General features: G+C 45.3%; 1 protein-coding gene across 2 annotated transcripts in view; it reads left to right on the plus strand.

Annotated features, from left to right (window-relative positions):
• Positions 1-9: 9 nt before the first annotated feature.
• Positions 10-22,914, plus strand: part of VPS45 (vacuolar protein sorting 45 homolog) — a 28,905-nt gene continuing 6,000 nt past the window's right edge. The window contains exons 1-15 of one of the 2 annotated variants that reach the window (XM_069794271.1): positions 10-240; positions 350-484; positions 706-766; positions 2,557-2,636; positions 3,167-3,235; positions 3,552-3,689; positions 4,097-4,207; positions 5,545-5,679; positions 6,048-6,161; positions 6,866-7,033; positions 10,593-10,751; positions 11,534-11,641; positions 11,962-12,083; positions 18,917-19,048; positions 19,655-22,798. In XM_069794271.1, the coding sequence (XP_069650372.1) occupies positions 148-240; positions 350-484; positions 706-766; positions 2,557-2,636; positions 3,167-3,235; positions 3,552-3,689; positions 4,097-4,207; positions 5,545-5,679; positions 6,048-6,161; positions 6,866-7,033; positions 10,593-10,751; positions 11,534-11,641; positions 11,962-12,083; positions 18,917-19,048; positions 19,655-19,694 (1,665 nt within the window). In that variant the 5' untranslated portion in view covers positions 10-147 and the 3' untranslated portion in view covers positions 19,695-22,798. Of the gene's footprint in view, positions 241-349; positions 485-705; positions 767-2,556; positions 2,637-3,166; positions 3,236-3,551; positions 3,690-4,096; positions 4,208-5,544; positions 5,680-6,047; positions 6,162-6,865; positions 7,034-10,592; positions 10,752-11,533; positions 11,642-11,961; positions 12,084-18,916; positions 19,049-19,654; positions 22,799-22,914 lie in introns of those variants that run through there. The other variant, XM_069794270.1, reaches the window with a different exon arrangement.

Below are 22,914 nucleotides of genomic sequence, written 5' to 3' on the forward strand. Positions count from 1 at the left end.
CGGGGCCGGCCGCGGGGCACGCTGGGAGTTGTAGTCCAGCGCCGCGCTCCACCCGGCGGGCCCTGCCGCTGGCGGACTACAACTCCCAGGCGGGCGGGCGGCGGCCGTGGCGGCGGGTCGAGCTGAGGGGCGCGGAGCGGAGCCGGGATGAACGCGGTGCTGGCTGTCAAGCAGTATGTGTCCAAGATGATCGAGGACAGCGGGCCGGGCATGAAGGTGCTCCTCATGGACCGGGAGACGGTGAGCGGCGGGGCCGGACCCGGGTAGGGAGCGGTGCTGGGCCGAGCGGCCCGGCGGGGCCCGAGGCCCGAGGCCCGGCTTGATGGGCGCTGTCGCCTCCCGCCCGCAGACCGGTATCGTGAGCATGGTGTACACGCAGTCCGAGATCCTGCAGAAGGAGGTGTACCTCTTCGAGCGTCTCGATTCTGCCAACAGGGAGGCCATGAAGCACCTGAAGGCCATCTGCTTCCTTCGGCCCACCAAGGTAGAGCCCCCTGCCAGCGCTGCCCCTCACCGCGTCCTCGGGGATCGCCCTGCCCTTCCCTTCGTGCCTGCCCTTAGCCTGAGGTGGTGAGATGGTCGCCCGTGAGCTATAGGTCAGGGTGGGGGTCCGTGATGGGGATGGTGAGGGGGCAGGGGTCACTCCAAAGCCTTCTGATGCGACATTTCTTAAATCTGCTGCTCCCCGGTGCTGTTTTTGTCCAGGAGAACGTGGAGCTCCTCATCCAGGAGCTGCGGAGGCCGAAGTACAGCATCTATTTCATTTGTAAGTATGTCCCGTTCCATCCCAAAAGTCAGACTTGCCAGTCAGAGACCGACCCGATGTTCAGGAGAAAATACAGATATGAGATGCTGTGACCACTCCCTCTGTCAGGCCTTTACTAAAATGCTAAGAACGTGCAAATTCTAGTTTTCACACTGTTTAGGTCACCAAATTCTTTTAGCAAAGAGTACATACATACCAGATAAAATGATTAAACTGAAGCAACTTGTAAGAGATCTTTACCAAGCCACACCATAAATCTGCATCCTTCCAATATGGCTTATCCTTAAAAATCTCTGGGATTTTAAAGCTTTGTGTTGCTTTGTAAACATGAAAGAAGGCTAACACTGGGGGTAGAATGCCTTTATTGTATGGAAAACGGATGCACAGGACGAGAGACTGGCCCAAATCTTGAAGGTAAGTAACTTGGGATAGACTTCACATCCCAAGTGCACGGCATCTTCTGATGCCTGGCATATCAGGCGGGTGTTTCTCACATGCTCTGCTCATGCCACAGAATATTCTGTGGTTTTAAAAATTAAGCAGAACAACCACAGCTGGTTTTGTGTTGAAGTCTAGTCCTCCAGCACAGGTAATCACTTGGTGAAATTCAGGGAAATGAGCTGAAGTGGCCTCTAGATGTCATTGCTGATCTGCAGGAATGCAGTGCCGAGGAGCCGGGCTCCCGCTGCAAGAGGGGACTCCAGTTTGGAAAGGGTAGCAGTGACTGGCTAGCACAGCAAGGCCGAGGAGCTCAACAGAGATGTGGCTGTTGCTGTGTTTAGCCATTTAATATTCCTTGTCGTTTACACATATAAACTTACTGACTGCAAGTGGGCTGTACGTGCTGTTGCTTAATTGAGCAGATGTTAGGCTGGGGAGAGGATGAGAGAGACCCATTGCCGCCTTTCCAGCACTGCCACATCCCATTGGGCATTTAATCCATCGTTGACCATTACATACTGTCCTGGTTTCAGCTGGGATAGAGTTAATTGTCTTCCTAGTAGCTGGTACAGTGCTATGTTTTGAGTTCAGTATGCGAAGAATGTTGATAACACTGATGTTTTCAGTTGTTGCTAAAGTCAAGGATTTTTCAGCTTCTCATGCCCAGCCAGCGAGAAAGCTGGAGGGGCACAAGAAGTTGGCACAGGACACAACCAGGGCACCTGACCCAAACTGCCCAACGGGGTATTCCGTACCATGTGACTTCACATGTAGTATAGAAGCTGGGGGGAGTGGGGGCGGGGGATCGCCGCTCGGGGACTAGCTGGGTGTCGATCGGCAGGTGGTGAGCAATTGCCCTGCACATCATTTGTACATTCCAGTCCTTTTATTATTACTGTTGTAATTTTTTTAGTGTTATCATTATCATTATTAGTTTCTTCCTTTCTGTTCTATTAAACCGTTCTTATCTCAACCCACAAGTTTTACTTCTTTTTCCCGATTTTCTCCCCCATCCCACTGGATTGGGGGGGAGTGAGTGAGCGGCTGTATGGTGCTTAGTTGGTGGCTGGGGTTAAACCACGACACATGCTGATCCAGTGCTGCAGTCACGTACTGGATATTGGCACCAGAGGCAGAAAGTTGGACAGAGAATTAGCTCAGAGTATCCATGTGAGGTAACTTCTGGATTATAATGTCTGCATAATAATTGCAGATGTAAGGTCAAAGGATCTCTGTTGTAATCTGCTCCTGCTCCAGGGGAAAATCCGGTCATACTGTTCTGTGGTGTTCTTGTGTGTTACGTGTCACTTGCAGAGCCCGACTGTTCTTTCACTCTTGTTTTCTTTCAGATTTCAGTAACGTGATCAGTAAGAGTGATGTCAAATCATTAGCTGAGGCTGATGAACAGGAAGTTGTGGCTGAAGTTCAGGTGAATTTTGAATGTTTTAAATAGATCTCCTAATCCAAAAGCACCAGCAAAATGAACGTACAAGCTAACAAACTCAGCTGTGGCAATGGGAGGACTCTGTAGTTCTTGAACAGTATGCAGCAGCACTGTGCAACAGTCTAGGATGCAAGAACAGATGAATGTACACATGGGATTAAAAAGTAAAAGGAAGAAAAAGTCCCATGGCCCCTGTTTCTGCCTGCCCTCCAGTTGTCAGAGCTGCTGCTGGTTCTGCTGTCACCTGTGTTTCACAAGGCTGCTACATGTTTGTGGTGTTGACAAAGAGCTATGTACTTAAAAAACACACACGACAAATTGGCAATGGAGTTGTCAGCAGCTGTGTAGGGATTTGAGAGGTTCGGCCTGGGGGAAGGAGAAATGATCAGAGTCAATGAGTCTGTGCATTGCTTAGGATTTTAGCATCAATGTGGCTGATGCTGGAACACGTACTCTTGTAGGCTGAATAAGGGTTGGCAAGACACATAACTGTATTTGCTTTCACTTGTTGGCAGGAGTTCTATGGCGATTACATTGCAGTGAATCCACACGTTTTTTCTCTCAACCTCTTGGGCTGCTGCCAGGTATGAAAAAAGCTAATGCTCCTCCAGGGCCTTGTTTTATGGTTAATAGAGAGACCAGTAGCCACAACAAGCGGGGTGCCGTGGTGGGCTGCCCAGCAGGCAGACTGCTGCTGAGGGTCCGTAAAGGGGGAGCTGATCCTTACGAGGAACTGGCAAGGGGAGGAACACTGGGGAATCTGGACTGTGGCCTCTGGTGTACCTGCTCCTTCAGTCAAACTATAGTTTGTTGTAAGACTTTAAGACTTAGAAATAAGACTTTATGTGAGAAGGAGTTTGGGGATGGCGCGTCCATACTAGATGCAGCCTTTCCTTCCAGGGTCGCAGCTGGGATCCAGCTCAGCTGTCCCGGACAACTCAAGGGCTGACTGCTCTGCTTTTGTCTCTGAAGAAATGCCCCATGATTCGGTACCAGCTCTCCTCTGAGTCAGCAAAGAGGCTTGCTGAATGTGTGAAGGTATGGTGAGAGCCTACAGTGGTGTTAAATAAGTTTGTCAATGTACTTAAATTTTGTTTAATTTATTTACATATTGATCCATTTGAGAGAAATACCCTTTTTCAGTTGATTCATGTAAATTCTGTTATTTACTTTGTTGCACGACTTTGGGCAGGTCACATCCTTCATCTTGGCCTGCTTCCAACCAGAGAGCAGGTGAAGAACTGTATTGCCTGTGAGTGTCATAAATTGTAGTAGGTTACCTGGTGCCTTTTGTATTATGTCTTCAATAGCAGTGTAGACTAAGGTAGCAGCACAACTTATTTTTCACCAGCTCTTCACTTTTTCTTCACCTGTATCCAAACTAAGAGGAAACATCTTCTGGGTATACATAAGATCAAGCGGTTTTTCTTTCCTTTTCTCAACAGCAAGTAATCACTAAAGAGTACGAGCTGTTTGACTTTCGGCGCACTGAGGTTCCTCCTTTACTTCTTATTCTGGACCGGTCTGATGATGCCATCACCCCACTTCTGAACCAGGTGAATCATCTTGCAGTTGTGCAAGGGCTGAGGTAGGAATGCAAGTTCTGGAAGTGCACAGAGCCCTGTGGCAGTAGCAGCAAGTTGGAGTTCACACCCTGGTAGGGCATGGTTTATATCTGAAAGGTAAAAAGTACTGCCTCCTGCCCCAGTTCTTTTTCAATTCCCTCTTTTTTCTTGTGGCCTGATTTTTCAAACAGTTGAGCACAGACTGTGTGTGCTGGCTTCAGTGGCAGATGTAGCCAGCACCCTGGCAAACCAGGCCACTTGCACTTCTGTGAGACACACTTTACATTTGGAGTCCTCGTGTCTTGGCAGTGTCCTTTCCAAGGGTTTATTTGTATAGGCTCTTTGGCAGCACACTTACACAGTTATTGAGTGATCTTGCAGTGGTGTATTTCTTACTATGTAGCTATTGTGATTTTTTTGTTTGTTTGCTGTGCTGCAGATTCTGGCAGAATATGTTTGTCTCCTTTCATTTCTGTGGGGTACACTTAGACACAGGTGAGTCTGGTGATCAGGCAATGGCTGGAGCTGCAGCCAGGCTACCGCAACAGCAGCCAGCACTTCTGCAATGCTGGGGTGTAGGAGCCAGTGGTGATACTTGTATTCTTGGAGTGATCTGACAGTCAGAAACCCAGCTCACATGTAGTTTGTAGAGTTAAGGACTGCACTCAGCACCGGGCACCAAAAGCATTACCTGCTATAACAGAGGATTTCTATCCAGAAGAGAGATTCACATGAATGTAAATGGAGTGTCGGGCATGTTGGTGCTCTGATCAGCTTTCAGTTTTCTCTCTAGATTAATATTAGTCTTCCCAGGATAAACATAGTAACTCACTGATGTGCAGAAACACACTCCTACTGCTGCATAAGAAGCAAAGGAGCATGTAGGAAATTGTACAGTTTGTAACTGTGGAACCTCTGCAGCCAAAAATACATGTCACTTCACAGGCGGAGGAGGAGGAGATAATGGTGGCAAACAGAACTGTTTGAACAGGAATATTAATCCCCATTGCTCTTCTTTTAGAGAGTTGTGTCTTTTGAACATACCTACAGTAAGCACCCTGGAAAGGGGTGGGTTTCCTCTGTGTTTATACCAGCACCTCTCACCATGGGATGCCCATCTGATTATAACAGAAGTAATATTTATTTCTTATTGTAACATTCTGGCAAAAGTTTGAGAAATGGACACTGTCCATTGAATTCGCTGTGTATTACTAGAGGAATATAAACTGGCTTTGTTTGAGTTTAGCCTGAAATCCATTAATTTTCCAATGCTGTTTGTTATCTTACTAAGGTCATAATTTGCCTTTCTGTTTCACCATCCTTGTTAGTGGACGTACCAGGCTATGGTTCACGAATTGCTGGGGATTAACAACAACCGCATCGACCTCTCTCGGGTACCGGGGATAAGCAAGGATCTCCGAGAGGTGGTCTTGTCTGCCGAGAACGACGAGTTCTATGCCAACGTAGGTATCTCCGTGGGATCTTCAGGAGTAGCTGAATTCGAGGATCAGGTTCTGCTCTTTGTTTTGCCATGGGAAAGGAACTTTCCAATGACTTTGAGCATTGGGGTGGTGATGTACTGTATAGCTTATGCAGGTGGTGCAAATCAGTGTGTAGTGCAAGTAGCAACCTACATGAAGTAGTGTGTCCATTTTATAGCTTTAAATAAAACCTGGGCCAGTTGCAGAGCTGCTTGCTCGAGCTTGGGTCTCAGGGAGACTATGTGCAACAGCACTTCAGTGTTTTGGGCACAGAGTGCCACCTTGTTCCAGTTGCGTCAAGACTCATGTTAGAACGGCTTTCTCTCAGATCCCTGTCTTGTTCCGTGCAGAACATGTACCTGAACTTTGCAGAGATTGGCAGTAACATCAAGAATCTTATGGAGGATTTCCAGAGGAGGAAACCTAAGGAGCAGCAGAAGCTGGAATCCATAGCAGATATGAAGGTATAGACAATCCACACATAACCGACTGAATTTTTAAATCCCATCCATTGCAGGATAGTGCAGATCACTACTGTCTATACGCTGACAGTCCACACTACCAGTACCAACAGTTCAGATCTCTGTGGCATGCTAGTTTTGTGGAGTGGGAACCTCCTTTTTGCACTGTGTTCATTACAGTGGTTCTTTACCGAAGGCTAGATGCTTTGGTAGGCTATTCTGCACCACTGCAGTGTCATCTGCAAGCTTGTTTGTTCTGACTGTTCCCTCAGCTGCTGCTTAGATCTTGCTGGAGTCCCAAAGCCCTACAATTGAATCAGTAAGCTCTGGTTTAAGTACTTGGTTTACTCCAGTATGGCTGTGTGGACTTTATATGTGAGCTGGGTCACTTAGCAACAGCTCAGAACACAGGCTATTAATTCAGTCACTGCTCAAGATTTAAAGAATCCTGGCGATGTCTTTGGAGATACTTTCTGTATCCTTTTATTTTAAGAGTAAATAAAAAGTACATCCCTTCCAGAAATCTCTTGGTAGTTCGAGAAAGCCTATGGGCTCCTGGGATTGAGGTGCCCAGTCATCCATACACCCGCACTGGTCTTGCTTATACTGATGCAAATTAGTTTGTACAGTTTATCGCTGGGTTGCACACATCCATTGTCTCTTGCTTTTCTTTTGAAGAACCAGTTGCTTTGGTTTCCCCATTGCAGGCATTTGTGGAGAATTACCCGCAGTTCAAGAAGATGTCAGGCACAGTATCGAAGCACGTGACAGTAGTGGGAGAGCTCTCTCGACTGGTTGGTGAGCAGAACCTGCTGGAGGTGTCTGAAGTAGAGCAGGAACTGGCCTGCCAGAATGACCATTCCAGCGCTCTCCAGGTACCTCAGGCTCAAAACCTAACCTTGATCCTTTGTCTGAATCTAGGTGGTATGATCCTGTAACTCCCATGTTGATCGAAGTTTGATACTGAAAGTCAGTGGGAGTTCTGCATGCAGATATCCTGCAGGGTTGGGACATTAGATGTTAGAATTACTCTTCTCCTCCCCATTCAGTTCAGATGGGGATGAGTCATAGTTAATAACTGGCTTGAGAAGCATCTTTGCAAATTCTGTCTTCACATTTCACAATACAACATTCCTTCATTATATGCAGTCAGTTGGCTTCTGGCAGGCTGCCTGTGCAGGCACCAGTAAGAAAAAAAAGACTTGGACCCCCATGTAGGAGCTTGTTGTATTTGTTGGGGAGGAGAAGAAATGGAATCCATGAAATTGTCTAAATCAGACTATTCATTGAGGTGCTGGCTTTTACCTTTTTTTTTTTTTTTAAAAAAAAAGAAAGTGGGAAGCCTCTTAGATAACAGATTTCTTTGGCAAAGAGGACTGAAAAAGCCTAAGTGAGACTTCTGTTATAGCTGAGTATAGACTGAAGTTCTGACCCCATGCTGGCTTCTTGGATCCTATGACCTGACCTAGTATCTGAGAGTATGTCAACAGTGATGAATTGTGGCTGCTGACTATTCAGAGAAAATAGCAGTATTGTTGAGTGTGGCTGTATTACAGCAGAGTTCAACCAGCAACTCAGTATTAAAAAACAATTCCTTAATTTTTTATAGCTAAGGTAGAAGTTACACCATATAATGGACTCCTTTACACAATACTGGAGAAGCAGTTTGACTAGAAAATAAAGATAAGCATCTTCAACAGATTTGAAATACATGTCTTCTTTGCCTCTGTTATTCTGTGCTCCAAGTGGGTGGCTAGGAGATAATATTAGATTCTTCAAGTACTGTAATCTATTACCAGATCCTGAGCTGATGTGAATCAGTATAGGCCTGTTGAAGTCATTGCGGCTATATAGATTGGCGAGCATATAGTTATGATTTGATAGCTTATATTTGGTAGAATTTAGATGACTTAAGTATTGAAGTGGGAATGTAGCCATAAAATGTATTTGCTGAAAACAGCCTCTGAGGTTCTCTTGCTATATCATTGTTTCTAGATCAAGATTTTGCAGTTTAAAAGTTAAGTATTTGAGTTCTAATCCATCAGCCCATTGTGTCTGTGCTGTGATCTGTTATTTCTGATATTAACACAGCACAGAGCATTAGTGTTGAACCTTGGGTGCTTGGCATTGGAGACCATTTTGGAAAATGTTGGTCTACTTTTTATAAAGGTATCTCAGATTCATTGAAGAAAGGGATGATGTGAACTTCTGGTGATGGTGCTGTTGCATTACCAGCTCTGCAGTTCAGAGAGTATGTGGCAGTGCTGGAAAGCGGACAGAGACACAGGCAGGTCAGCTCTCACCGAGTGCCACACTGTAATGGCAGGATGGTTACTGGAGTTCACCTTGGTGCTAATTCAGGTCTTAGTCTGCACTAACTAGGTATTTCTGCAGTTTTTAAAGCAGAAAAGCTGCCTGCAGTTTGCTTACAGCCACATGCCTGAAGGGCTTTAATCATATTTCTAACAGCTGAGACCGACTGGAAAAGATGTAGCAGCTAGGAAATAAATGCAAAACTATGGAACTGGTATCTTTCTACATGAGAGATCAGTATCTCTTTAGCTGCACTGCCCCAGGCTGTTCTCTGTTGCAGTCTCCTAATGGCAGTGAAGGGCCAAGGCCACAGAAACAATGAAGAATAAGCCAGTGCACGAAATAAAGGCAGAATTGTTCTCCCACTGATGTAACTTCAGCAATTGTTAATTTCTCAGTGGCCTAGGGCCCCTGAGTACAGTATATTTTGGTTATTCTTCCCCTGGTCTCTTATTAATCCTGACATAGTACATGAGCCTTCAGAGATGAATGGGAGGTTTTGAATCCCATCTCCTTAGATGGACAATAGCTTTTCTGTTTTACACGCTTCCTGCTTATATAGGCATTGGCACTGCGCTGCCAGCACAGGATCAAAAATCTTGCAAGCAAACATCTCCGTGGGACTCTGTCCCTGCCCTCACAGGGGAATTCCTGACCTTACCAGGGTTAACGGTAAACTCCTGTTGATCCTCCTCAAAGCCAGGTTTTTATCCTGTATTTTGTAACTAGTCAGCATCAGTCAAACAAATTAAAGCAAATATAGCTGAATCGCTGTGGTGAATAACAACAGTTTCACAATACTGTTTCACAGCTGTTCACTGAATGTTTCCATGTTGCCTACCTGTATTGGGAGCATGGGAGAATCTCGCAAAGATATGCTGGGACTTTTGGAGTGTTTGAAGGTCATGTACGCTTACAGAGTGGAAAATATCATAACTTTCTTGGAACTGCCATTTCTGCAACTGTAAAACCGGCAGCTCCTCTGCTCCCATGCATTTGCGCTAATACAGGCTGATTGTTTTGCTTTAATGTTCAGCACAGGGAGAATTTCAGACTTTGCTGTGTCCTAAAGCATCTGTCCAGCCCTAACCAGATGTCTGCAAACACATCTGGTAGTTGATGCCTGTTCTTTGAGATCCATCTCAAAGCTTGTAGTTAAGAAGCTTATTACTCCCACTGCTCACCTAAGCTACCAACTTGGCTCTGGTGTTTGTTCTGTTAACTCCATTATCTCAGCTCTGTGACTCGACACAATGACTGAGAGGTTGCAGAGAGGAAATAAGTGCTTTTTGTTCTAATGAGGAGTAGCACTTATATGCCCAGTTGTCAACTTACACAAGCAATTACAGTCTGCCTGCGATGCCTGGATGGTCAATGCCATGGACCGGGGATTCTGAAACTTTTCTGGAAATGGTCTGTACTTTAACAGGCAGCCTCTTTGGGGCATGCACCCTTTATATTTACGATGGTATCATGTTCTTTTCAGCAGAAAAAGTAATGATCTGCATATTAGAAGTAATAACTATATTTACCTCCAGTGCTGTAATCCTCTTTTCCTTTTTGTGCTTTAATTCTTTTCCTCCTTTGCTTCCAAATGCTTGATACTTGCTCCTCCACTTCTCACATCCAAAGGTTATCTGAGACTTTGATGCTTCTGCCCCGCACCTTCCAAAAGAAAACAGAATTGTCCTAGCTCTTTTGTCGTGACAGTCAGTATTACAATGGAACCTGTGAACCAGTTCTGGCTCTACTCATGTTGGAAAGGGACGGGCAGAGGTTAAAGGTTTCTGTAAGTGCCTGTTGATGCCCTCCTTTAGGGGAGGCATATGGTAACCTGAGCTCACCCACAGCATGTTATGGAAAGTTAAGAATGGACAACCAAATTGGGTTATGAATTCCCAGCTTCATGAAAAGGCCCAAAAGCAACTTGCGCTCCATTGTACTCCTATAAATCTAACCGCAGAGCACATAAGAAGCTGGGCTCTGTTGCTTATGACACAATTTAATTCTATTGCATTCTTCCTGCATGCAATTTTGTTGCTAGGCAGTGGGCTTGATACTAGTCTGATTTAATGTCCTTTGAAGGCCTCTCCACTAATACTGCTCTCTGTCTTGTTGCAGAATGTGCGACGCCTCCTGCAGAACCCCAAGGTGACAGAGTTTGACGCTGCCCGGCTGGTGATGCTTTATGCCCTGCACTACGAGCGGCACAGCAGCAATAGCCTGCCAGGGCTGATCACAGATCTCAAGAACAGGGGTGTGTCAGAGAAATACCGAAAGGTAATGGCAGCATTTCTCCTTCAGCTGGATGAACGAGTGGGATAGGAGGGCACAGAGATGGCAAATCAGTGTTAATTGGTGTAAAGCTTGCCTGCTTTAGTTTAGCACAATGCTTTTTGTGGAATTGGCGCCGCACTTTGCAAAAAGAACCCTGAGCTTGGCTGGGGCCTGCAGGTGTTACTTTAGAAGGCATAACTAATCACTTAATTTCCATTTCCAAAATCAGTGATATTATGAAGGATTGAATAAAGCAGAGATGGCAGGCTTGTCAGGAGTCTGCTAGGACAGGTGTGTGGCATGTAAACAGGGCCTGGAACATGCTTCCTTTCTCCTTCCCCTCTTCCTCCCCACCCCTTTTCCCCCACCTCCTGCTGAATAGGCAATAGTTGCAGCAAAGGGCTTCTGGAGACTGTAAAAGGAGCTTGGCTGGGAGGCAGAGGGTGGCAGTGCTTGGCAAATGTAGTGAGCAGCTGGAGAGGAGGTGGAGAAGCAGGATGATGTCACATTGTATGGAAGATCTGCTATCACTGCAGCAGACTATGGAAATGAAAGCCTCTCTCCTTATGCAGGCAGTGTCACAGCGGACTGATTTGCTTGGTGGCTATGGGGAATACTTCTTCTCTTCCCCCTCGCCTCTCTATGCTGCATTATCTGCTTGGGCTCAATCTCCTTGATGCCTTGGTCATCATTGCAGTACCTCTACTTAGCCTACCTAGACAAAAACTGCTTGGAAGCTGGTTTCCCAGGTTAATAGGACTCTGGTTTTGCCTCTCTCTGTACAGCTAGTGTCTGCTGTTGTGGAGTATGGAGGGAAACGGGTCCGGGGCAGTGACCTGTTCAGTCCCAAGGATGCTGTAGCCATCACCAAACAATTCCTCAAAGGACTGAAGGTATGGATCTGCCACAGATGAAATAATGACAGTTTTGGTCAAAGTTACAGTTACAGAGCAGGACCCGTGTGCAGTGCAATGCAACTTGTCATGGATTTCAGAGGTTTAATAGTAAGTGCATTGGACTTTTAGGGCATAATTCTCATTGAAGACAGTGGGAGTTAGTTGCTGAAAAGCCTCTCTAAATCTGGACTTCAGTGGTTAACACTTGATGTATCCATCAGATGATGATGCTCCTTTTATGTGCCTTTGCTGATCTTCTCTCTTAGCTTGCTGCCTTGCTGTATTAATTCATAACAAGAGTTTCTCATGTACTGTAGGGTGTTGAGAATGTGTATACGCAACACCAGCCTCTTCTTCACGAAACACTAGATCAGCTCATCAAAGGAAAACTCAAGGACAGCCAGTACCCCTACCTGGGTCCCAACACTCTCCGTGACAGGTATGTGGGGCCTTTTAGGACAGAGCTTGGAACTGAAACATATCTGCTCCTCCCAGTGCTGCCATTTGCTTGTTGTTTGTCTGTAGATGAACAAAACTGCAGCTTGGCAGAGAAATGTCTTGATTGTGTAGGTCTTTCTTGTATCCTCAAGTAGGTGCCCTTGGAGAGGGCTATTAAGACTGAAGTATGGTTGTCTTTTCTTGCTGGCCGAGATGTGACATTCCCATTGTAAGGGCTCAGGTAAAGGATTAAGCCATTGCACCAAGCTGCCAGGACATTCACATGATGGATTTCAACATGCCCCCTAACTTCACTCCATGCCATCTGGCGTTTATTTGTAGAGTACCAAAAATAGTCCAACTGCAAGCTCTCCCTTCTGAGCCAGTTACTATTCCTGATGAGAATGGGATCTTGCTGAATGTGGCTAATAACTGTAATTGAAAAGAACTCTGGCTGTCTGGTTCTGGCTGACTTTGCTGGAGCTAAGCTAATCTGTTGTCAATGAAGTCATTAAAGGTAAATATGGGCCACAGAGTGAGGGCACTGAATCATTAGAGAGAAGATGACAAGTCCTTCTCTAATGGCATTCTGTACAGATCACTCCTTTCTTTGGTACTGCAGTTTCATTTCTGTAAATTAAGGTAAGCGCTGGTTGGGTGTTCCTTATTCCTTCTAGCAGTGGTAGTCTTTGAGGAGAAAAGCCTGCTCTTGCTTTGCTTCCTTTGGGTGTTCTGTGATGAGGTCATCACAGTGATTCTCTGAATCTTCTCCAATGTCTGTTAAATGTCCCAGGGTTCTGTGGAAAGTGTTTTACTTGCAGCATTAGAACAATCATCATTCCCTTCACATGCTGCGTATTATTGGCTTTTCATCAGCAACTGCTACATTTTTAGTGAAGCAGAAAATAAATTCAAGGTAGTAATTCTCAACAAACAAGGCGGCTGTTGCAGGGCAGTTTGGGTCAAATGAAAACCACAGACTCGTTTGGAGCAGGAGAGAGAAGTAGACTTGGGGACCAAGGTTCAGCAGTGTCAAGTGGGTGGGAGGGGCAGAAGCATGTCAAAGAGTGAGCGCTCATGTCTGGCTCTCTTTGAGATGCACAGGCACACGGCTCTTCCTCCTTAGCCCTTGATCCATCTGATGAAAGCAAAACTGTATTTTGTAGCAGGAAAGCATCCAAATTCCACGCCAGGCTGACAGCAGGGGATATTAATAATTTTATTTATGAATAAGAAAGAATTAAAAAGTAATTTGTCATTTATAGTCAATTGTCTCACAAGAGACAATTTGTTTGTGTATGTCCCTGGTAGACCAAAAAAAAAAATCTGCCTTGCTCCAGAGTTTTCCTTTAAAATAAAATGGTGGATTTTGGATAGGGTGGATGGGTGGTTTTAATAGGTGTGAAATATCAAGGCCCCTAGCAACAGAAATGGTGTCCTCTCTGTCCTTGAAACCAGCTCTTGACTGAGATGGATTTCAGCCCAACAAAAAGAGGTTGACAGATGCGATTTGTGGTAGATCTGAAATGAGACCTGCAGGACAGCAGTAACTGCATCCAGGCATCCCTGACCTGGGTTTGTTCTGAGCTAACTAGAAACAAGTGGTCTTCTGACCTTTATCTTCTCTTTTTCAGTTCCCACTTACATTTTCTTGAGCTGTGTTTCACTTAGATTCCTCTTTAAATGTTTCTGGGAAAGGGTACAGAAACCTGCTCCTGAGAATCCTACAAAGACCATGCAAATGATTTATTTGGGGGAGCATGAGAAAGGTTTAATTCCTACCTTGAACTGAAGGAAAACAGAGGTTGGATGAAGGGAAATGGAGTTTGCACATCCCTCCCTTCTCTGCAGTGGCTACAGTCTTGTCTCTTAGCTAAAAGACAAGAATCCTGTAGTTTTGTTAAAGTAAATCTCAAAATGCAAAGGCAGAGCTTCCAAACTGTTCTCTACCTTAAATTTCTCATGGTCTTCCTTTGGTCTGGGATTGTCCTTGGGACCGACAGTGGCTGGGTCCAACAGTGCTGCTGCTGGGTCAGATGTCTGCAAAATGATCAAAAGCGTAAGGGCACATGGTTATTAGGGTTGTTTCCTGATGGGAATGGTAGATCATGTTGAGTTTAAGACATAGGAGCTATAGGAATGAGGGTTCGTAACTGACAAAAAATAGGCACCTAAATACTTTCATGTCTGGTCTTTACTTGCTGCATAAAATGGGGGCCACAGCACTGTTATCTCTCAAGTACAAACATTCAGTATCATGAAAATGGGGGCTCATCTAAAACCAGGTTTTAGGTATCAGGTTTGGAAGAAGAAGGCCCATTTGATGGTTTTCCCTTAGTGCCAAACCAATTGAGCGAAGAATTTAAATTTAATAACTTCACAAAACTTAGTCTAATAAATCACAGCCCAAGGCAAACTGGGCTACACTGTCTTCTTGCTTTCTGCTTTCAGAGGATGGTGTTACAGTGATTGGCAGGAGTTCAGCAAAAGGTCAGGGCGAAAGCCTTTGTATTTTTTGATCAAAGGGATGCAGTTGCTTGAACAGCAAAGAATTTGAAAGAATTCTTTTTAACTATTTCTTTCTGTATTAAACATTACACTGTTGCAAGGGAGGAAAAGCTCCTGGTCCAAATTCAGCTGTGGAAATTGGCAGCAGTGAAGGAAAGGGAATCTTTGCAAAGCACTGAGCAAGGTTCCTAGGAGAGAGCAATAAGCAATTCTGCTTTCTTTTGCTTCTCCTCTCTTTCCCGCTGTGTTAAATATCATCCTTTTCTTGTATGCCATCAGACTGCAGTCCCTTCCACCTTGCTGCTGGAAAGTACTAGCTAGTAAAGTTCCTAAAGCTTCTCCTGGTCACAGCAGTCTGCAGGAGCCCCAGCTGTGTTACATGCTGTACAAAATGCCTCCTACAGTTTGTGACCCCTTCAGCATGCTCTGCTTACCAGGCTCTGCCAAAGCCTCCCCTTTGGGTGGAGCTTTTGCTTTGTTTATGCTTTGACCTGGGATTTTCTCTAGTAGGGCATTTGTCCTGAGCAGACCAACTGGGCCTGGTGGTGCTTACCTAAGATGGATAGCATCCACTTCTTACAACATCAAGTTTGTAATTGGACCACAAGACGGCTCTGTCACTGCTGCACTTCTTAAACCAAACGTGGGTCCTCAATGTTTTGCAGGAGCCAGGCAGCAGCCTATGAAATAGCAGTAGGAGAAGACACACTGCTCCCTGGGGATCCAGATGGGACTCAGCTCGTTCCATGTCTCTCTCAAATTACCACAATTACATACCTGCTTATTGAAAAACCTTGGAAAGTTACTGTGTCTGAAAGCCCGTCAAAGTTCAGACTTAAACGTGGAACATGAGAACACACCGATACCATCTAGTTTAGAATATTCTATGACAGGACATGATCTTTCTCCCACTGATTTTGTTGAGGGGGAAGTTCCTGTTGACTGTTTGAGGAGAGGAAGAATTTGGAACCATTTAGAAATGTCTATAGCTGACACACATCTAAAGGGATGGGTGAGGTATCTCCTTAGGCAGCGAACATAAAATCTCCTTTTTTGGAAGCATGTGATGTGGAACCATTTGGCTGTGTGCTTTTTCATCAGAGCTCACACATACTGCCCTGAAGATTAGGGAAAGGAGTACTATTCCTAAATCATATATATTATCTTGTGTTTAGTATAGTTTGCTTTTCATGGATTGTTTTTTTAAGGCAAAACTCTGACTGTGTCCTTGTTCGTTCAAGGAGGTTGCTTTTTCCTCCTGTCTGAGGTCTTCGAGCATTTAGCTGTTAAATTGGTAGTTAAGCCGAGGAGATACATAGCCACATCTGCAAACTGGGTCTGAGGAGCGCAACAGCTGGAGCGAGTGTTGCTGTAGATTGCTTTCCCACTAACCCTATAACAGTCTTGGAGTTTCTTCCTGTTCTGAAATTGCTTATTATTTGCCCTTGATATAAGCAGTAATTCCCTGGGCACTTCACGAGAACACCAAGATCCTTTTGTTCTCTCTGTGGCTGTCTGCCTCTGCAGGACTTAGCTCACTTGTGGTCTGTGAGAAATCTGCAGGTCAATGCCGGATGCTTTGAGCAAGGCACCTGAAGTGGGAGAGAGGCTGTAGTCCTGCCCCCACTACCCCGTGCCAGGCTTAGTCCTTAACCCTAGGGTTGGGGTTAGGGTTAGGCTGGTGTCACGGTGACAGTGAAAGGTGATGGCAAATTTAAAGGCTGGTACATGTTAAAATATTCCAGAGGAGCACATGAGAGCTAGCCACATGACTTCGGCATCTAAATTCCTTAGGTCTTTGATAGTTCCAACCAAAAATGCATATATGATGGTACCAGGAGACTGATCCTGTGGTTTTCAGTCTGCACAAGACTCCTTGGTAAGAAATTGCCTCATCTGTTTCTTTGTCACTTCATTGATCCAGTTAGTAAGGTGACCTCAACCCTAAAGGTCCTAACTGTGTTACCGGACTTCGGGGAGGTGCAGCTTTCTCAACCTAAAAGACATTCTCCCTAAGAAGTGAAGTATGGCATGGCCTACTTGGCACATCTTTTACATGCATCGTGATAAAGGTGGGCTTGTAGAGATATTGGGTATACTTTTTCTGACAACTGACAGTGGCTTACCAGATTATTTCATTGCTGTGTCTCCCCTTCCCTTTGATTTCTCTCCCCAAAAGACTTGGGCACATTTGCATCTAGTTTCCAAAGCCGTATGCCTGACTGTAGCTAAAAAGACAAGGTACAGCACTCTTCTGTCCTCTGGGGCTGGCTCAGCGACTTGTGTTGTCACTAAGGTGCAAAAACCTCCGTCTGCCTCAGTGAGATGTTTGAACCTGCACAGCCTGAATGTGCGGTAGCTATATATAACCTGCTTATCTTAAGGCTGCAGTGCAGAAGATTTCACAGGCTGTTTCTGTGCAGGGGACAGAGTGTAGCTCAGCGGGGAGGGATGAGCACACCAAATCCTGGAGCTCTGGGAGGGAAGTGAAGACTTTCAGCAAGACTGCGTCACTGAAATCCTGAGGGCAGCACTGCCTGCACCACTGCTCCTGGCTGGAAGGGGTGAATCATGTGCAGGGTAAAACTCGCCGCTCTGTCCAGAGAGCGCAGGCGTAAGGCATCTAACATAGCACATTCCACTATTGCTGACTTCTTACAAAGGATTCCACTTTGAGCCTTTTTCTTTCCAAGGAAGCTGTGCAGTAAATCGCAGCTGGAAGTCTTGGCCATTATTAGAATTATTATAGTCCCCAGGATAACGAATTGCATAGTACCTGCAGAAGAACTATATTGAATGCAACAACCTTTTTGGTGTTGAAATAGCAATGCTGTGTGTCACCAGAGGGTGTGCCTGAAATGATAGAGTTCCCATGTTCCAGGCATTGAGGCTGCAGTATTCCCTCTCCACCCCACCAAGGGGGACTACCGGCACTTCCTAAAGCATCTCTGAAATCTCCTTTTGTCTGTCCAAATCATCTTACACAGACCTAACCCTAACTTCCTGAAAAGACTTATGATTTGGAAGGTTATTGGTAACGAAGATCACTTTGGGAAGGGGTGTGTGCTAATCTTTTCCATTAATTTTTCTTACCTTTCTGCATTCCCTCCAGGGCCAGGGAGGCAGTTGTGCAGATCTGATGGCTTGTTCTGAGCCAGTGTCCCATTCTGACAGCAGAAGCAGTTTTGCTTTTGGTAGTAGTGTCTGTTCAGTGATGCCAAGAAGGAAGTCCCTGTTGTTCGTCCTTCTGATGTACGTGTTGCTCCTCTGGACAGTAACAGGTGTTGAGGGCTTTGCAGGTTGGCTTCTCAGCAGGGAGTAACCAGAGACACAAGAGTCTGGGTGCATTCTGGGGTCATCCCTCTCTCATGCTCCATTTGCTTTGTCACTGATCCAGAGCTTGCACAGAGTGAGCAGATGAATGCCTGCTGCTTCCACCACTGCAGCAAGCAGCCATATTCTAGCAGAAGTACCTGCTTGGAAAGCAGAGATGAGTTTTGAGATGGCAACAGAAAGTCAATTGTGTCAAGACTTGACTGCTCTGAATCAAGCGGATGACTGACAGGATGTGATCCACACCTTTTCACTGTAGATTCTGCAGAAATCGTTGTCTCAGCTTGTAGATGTGGCAGAGCTGTTTATGGGTTGCAAGCACTTTCTGCTGTCCTTGAGAGTGGAAAACTTAAGTGATTGGGGAGAGCGGTGCAAGGAAGGTGCAGCCTTCCTTTGAAAGCAGAATGTGGAGGGCATATGGCTGATTTTGTATTTTGTTGGATGAAGGCACTCCTTCTCCCCCTTTCCCCTCATGCTACTTCTCTGTAACATCCTGTATTTCTAGGCTGGCTAGGGAATGTAACCTCAGAGGTAAAGTCATGCACAAATCCCAGTAGTTCTGTAATCAGCCAGCAAAACTGCAGCTGATCTGTGCCCTTCAAACCAAGCCTGAGAGGTCTGAAGCACCACTGTTGTCCTCGTTTGACTCCTGAATTGATCTTACTTTAACAGCCGCAGCAGTGCCTCGATCATGCATTAAACATTGGCGTATGTGTCATGGTAGAGCTCCACGGGGATGCAGCGTGTGGGTGTTGCTGAGGAGGCTTTTAAGGACCGTTAGCACACTGTGTAAATGTTTAGGAGAGACAATGTTTTAAGAGTGATTTAATGGGCTACACATTGTTGTCAGTCTTGAGCCCAGCGCGTCACAGAAATGAGACATGGTCTGGGGAGAGAAATCAGCAGGATCATTGCCTCAGCACCCATGAGCAGTACAGGATTTATCATTGTGTTTTGTCTGATCCCATCTCAACATTTGCATCTTTATTGCAGGCCCCAAGATATTATTGTGTTCATCATTGGAGGGGCAACTTATGAAGAGGCGCTGACTGTCTATAACCTTAACCGCACCAACCCGGGGGTCCGGATCGTCCTAGGTGGGACCACCATCCACAACACAAAAAGGTAATAACTGTATTCTTTACTGTGGATTCTGTGTGTATAAAACTGCTGACATGAGCATGAATTTGTGACGCCTGAGGGATCTTCATCACGCAGTAAAACAGAGAAATGTGTGTAAATGGTCCGAGCCTATCTCTGCTCATTATGGCTGAGGGACTTACTACCAAGCTGAAGGTTTAATGTGCATTCTACTGAATTCAAGGGCAGGGAAGTCGATGTGTACAGTTTTTCCTGCTTATAATTCACCACACACTCTTAATATGAATGAGAGGCCAGTGCAGCACACAGGGATTCAAAACTGACTGTGGTCTCATTGCTCCTGTTGAAATCTGGAGCAACTGCATTTGATAGCAGTGAAGTTAATGTACCTATGATTAGAACTGAGTTCTATGATTACACTGCTAGCGGGCTCTCTGCCGCCCACAAGCCTGCAGAGTATTGGCTGTGTCTTTTGCATTTCTCCCTGGAGAATGGAGCTTTCATTATTGGTTTGCTGTACACTCCGAGTTGCCTTTCCTGGGAGGCCAGACATTTGTAACGGCTTAATCCGTCCAGAAACTGAGCAATACCGGGGAGCACTGACCATGCTGAGCTTCATTGATTTCCTAGGTCACTGTCTCTGGGGTGTTCCAGCAGCTATCGGAGCTAGAGGGCTCATGTCGGGCAATGCTGATGGTATTTCACGTCCCCTGCACTGAGCTGAGCGAGCCATTCCTAAGGGTCTTGGTCGGGATTTACAGAGTCAGATGGCTTGTACAGAAACCTGCAACTGCTTTGCTGTAGCTGGCCAAAAATTCCAGTCAATAGGGAACACCTGGTTTATTTTCTGTGAAATGTCTGGTTTATAAATACAATGTTTCCTGAACCCAAATTGTTCATCTGAGTATTTGAGAACAGGTGAAAATTTAGACCACATTGGGGATTGTTTCCTATCAGCATGGCTTGTTGCTAGCCAAGCAAAGGAGCGTGAATTCTTTCAATACATGCCTTGCTCCTTTCCGCCACGCTGTTCGGTCCCCATTCGTAATGACACTGCCATGGCCGGGAGCCGATCGGTTATCAGAAGGACGATAACGTCAGGAATGTGACAGGTGACCAACATCTCTCCCATATGTTGCAGCAGGAAGCGTGGTGAAATCTAAGTCCTGGGAGAGAACCTGGTGGTGTCCAGCAGCTGCTCTGAGCTTGAAGGGAGCACCCTGCTCTGAGCTGGGGTGGAAGGAGAGCTTCAATGTTACCACCTAGGAACGCAAACAAAATGCAGTCCTGCAACAGGAAGCAAAAGTTATGCTTCTCAACATTTGGGATGAAATTTTCAGAGCTGACTAACAGCTTTGGGTGCCTCAGCAGTCTCCTGGAGTTCAGGAAACACACACGATTAACACCACAGGCGTTGTGTGTCAGAAATACAGCTGTCAAGCACTTCATTGATCTCAATTACTGACAGGTGGACTCAAGTGTAGCGAGCAGGCTAAAAAATGGCTTGGTTTTCAGACCATGTATGTGCGCTGCTGCTGCATCAGAGTCCAGTGTGATATTTATAAAACCCCTTCCTTTTCATGCCTGTAAGGGATCTTCAGGCTCCAAAGCTGCCTGCACAGAAGCAGTAACAATTCTTTTGCAAGGAAATCCAGTGGCTCCTCTCATCACTTGCTCAGAAAAAAATGTCTAGACTCTCCAAATTCACAGTGCCCACTCTGAAACTTGGCCCTTACTTTAGCTTAATGTCAGATGATTGGAAAGCTCCTGAACTGATGCTAGCCCAGAAGTAAATTGCTTTTATGAACTGGGTTACAAAGGCAAGTCTGTATTAGCCCACATATCGACCAATTCCTGCCCAAATTACCCTGCTTGCTGAACCTCCTGCTTTACAAAGTAGCCTTTGAACTAAATCCTGTTTTAGCCAAGCCTAGAAATAGTAAGAAAAAGAGATCAGCGGACATACTAGCCGCTCTTTGACTGATAAAAAGAAAGAAGTAAATTGTCATCTTGCAAGGACACAAAAAAACCTGGTTCATATTCAGCCTTGCATCCACTGTAACCTTTTAGTCTACCGGTGCATTTTGAGGCTGATTTTGACATCTACCAACACGCCTGCATCAAACTTTTACCAGCATCTGTGCTGTGAACCTGGATGGTACTGTCATCGTGCCACACTAAACACAAAAAACAGAGTAAGCAATGTGGAGATCTCTGGGATGGTATAGTTTTTCACACCATATTGGAGGTTGAGACCTGCCCTGAAAGTGTATCAGTGTAGCAGATTCAGCAAAAACTGTTGCTTGGTGGGGGGGAACAGAGAAAACTCACCAGCAGCGTTTTGAGTAGAAGGAAAGCAGTAGTGTGGGGAGCAGGAGGGGTGTGAGAAGATGGTTTGAGCTTTAGGTTGCCATCCCAGCTCTGCTGTTGACCTGTTAGGTGATGTTGGGCAACTTTCTCCTTTGTCTAGATCACCAGAAGGTCTCTGAGGGGGGACTGTCTCTCACTTCTGCTTTATGAAGTTCAAGATTTGCAGCTACATTGTTGGGTTCTGCTTCTTAGATTTGTGCTGTAATGAGCAATGTTAGCTAGTTAGGGCTTCTACCGTGACTACGTTTTGGCGCAGTCTCTGAATTATTTACAGAAAAACTAGGATACTCTATCAAAATTTGCATTTCAAAGAATGAAATGAAAAAAAAGAAAAAGAAAAAAAAAACCCAGCTGTTGCTTTTTAAGGGCTGACTACTACAAGGTCCTGTCTGGGAACTCCGGGATGAGGACTGCCAAGGGTCTCATTCTAAAAATAGCCCTGCCCTGAATGATTTGCTTTTCCCTAGTGGCTTGAATAAGATTTCCTTACTGATGAGAGGCCACATTAATAATAATAAAAACTTAGAACTTTCAAGTCGGTAATCTCGAGCCCTTTTCAAGGGAAGACTGGCCTGCTTAGCTCCTGCACACAGAGGAGGAGCAGCCTGTGCAGTGGAGCAAGCCGACTCACTCAGGACACCTGAGAAATTACGAAGTTTCCTGTCCACTGAGTGTTAACCGCAATTCTAGCCAAGTGCGTGAGGATCACAGATATTTCAGCAAATACACCAAGGTGTCTAATGTGAGGAAACCTAGATTTTCTTGTGTCCTAACTCCTCTAGTAATCCACTGGCCTTCCTTTAATGAACTCTTGCTGATTTCTGCTGGATTAGGGTTGGTATGTCACAATAAACAAGGAGATTTTTATATTAATGCGCTGAGCAGCCCATGTAAGCACACTAATCCTGTGCTTTCATTGTTCTTACCAGTCCAACTTAAATTGTGATCAACATCTGTGTTTATAGGATGGGGGATGGCTTAAGGGATATCCATCGTGCTTTTTTACAAAACAGGAGACAAACGAGCCTTTGGAGCTGGTTCTGTTGTTAGAGCTGTATATTTGTGGGAAGCTTATCTGTTTAAGAGACCATCGGTATTGTCCAATGAATATACTGTAAGTAGATGCTTTAAAGTGTGGGAGTGAAAAATACTCTGTGTAGGGACGGAGAATACAACATTCTGTGTTTGCAAAGAGGGTCCCAAAGTGGGCATAGTATGTACCTGTTTAAAGCTTCCTTATGCTGCACAGTCAAGTCAAAGAGAACCTGTCGCTGTTGATCTTTATGGATTTATATCCATAGAGATGCTAAATAGGGGCAGGCATCTAATAACAATGCTCATATGCTGAAAAGAGACACATAGTTTAAGGGATTCTTTATAAATAAATCAGGCTACAGAAGCTAACAGGCTCTGCTGTTGGAGTTTATTCCCGTCTGAAAAAATCCCGGTGGCTTTACAAGGTATGAGAAAATTTCTGTTTCTTGTATTCTGTCCTCTAACAGATAAATCCATGTAGCACA

Source organism: Haliaeetus albicilla, chromosome 10 (assembly GCF_947461875.1).
Source record: "Haliaeetus albicilla chromosome 10, bHalAlb1.1, whole genome shotgun sequence".
Taxonomy (NCBI): Eukaryota; Metazoa; Chordata; class Aves; order Accipitriformes; family Accipitridae; genus Haliaeetus; species Haliaeetus albicilla.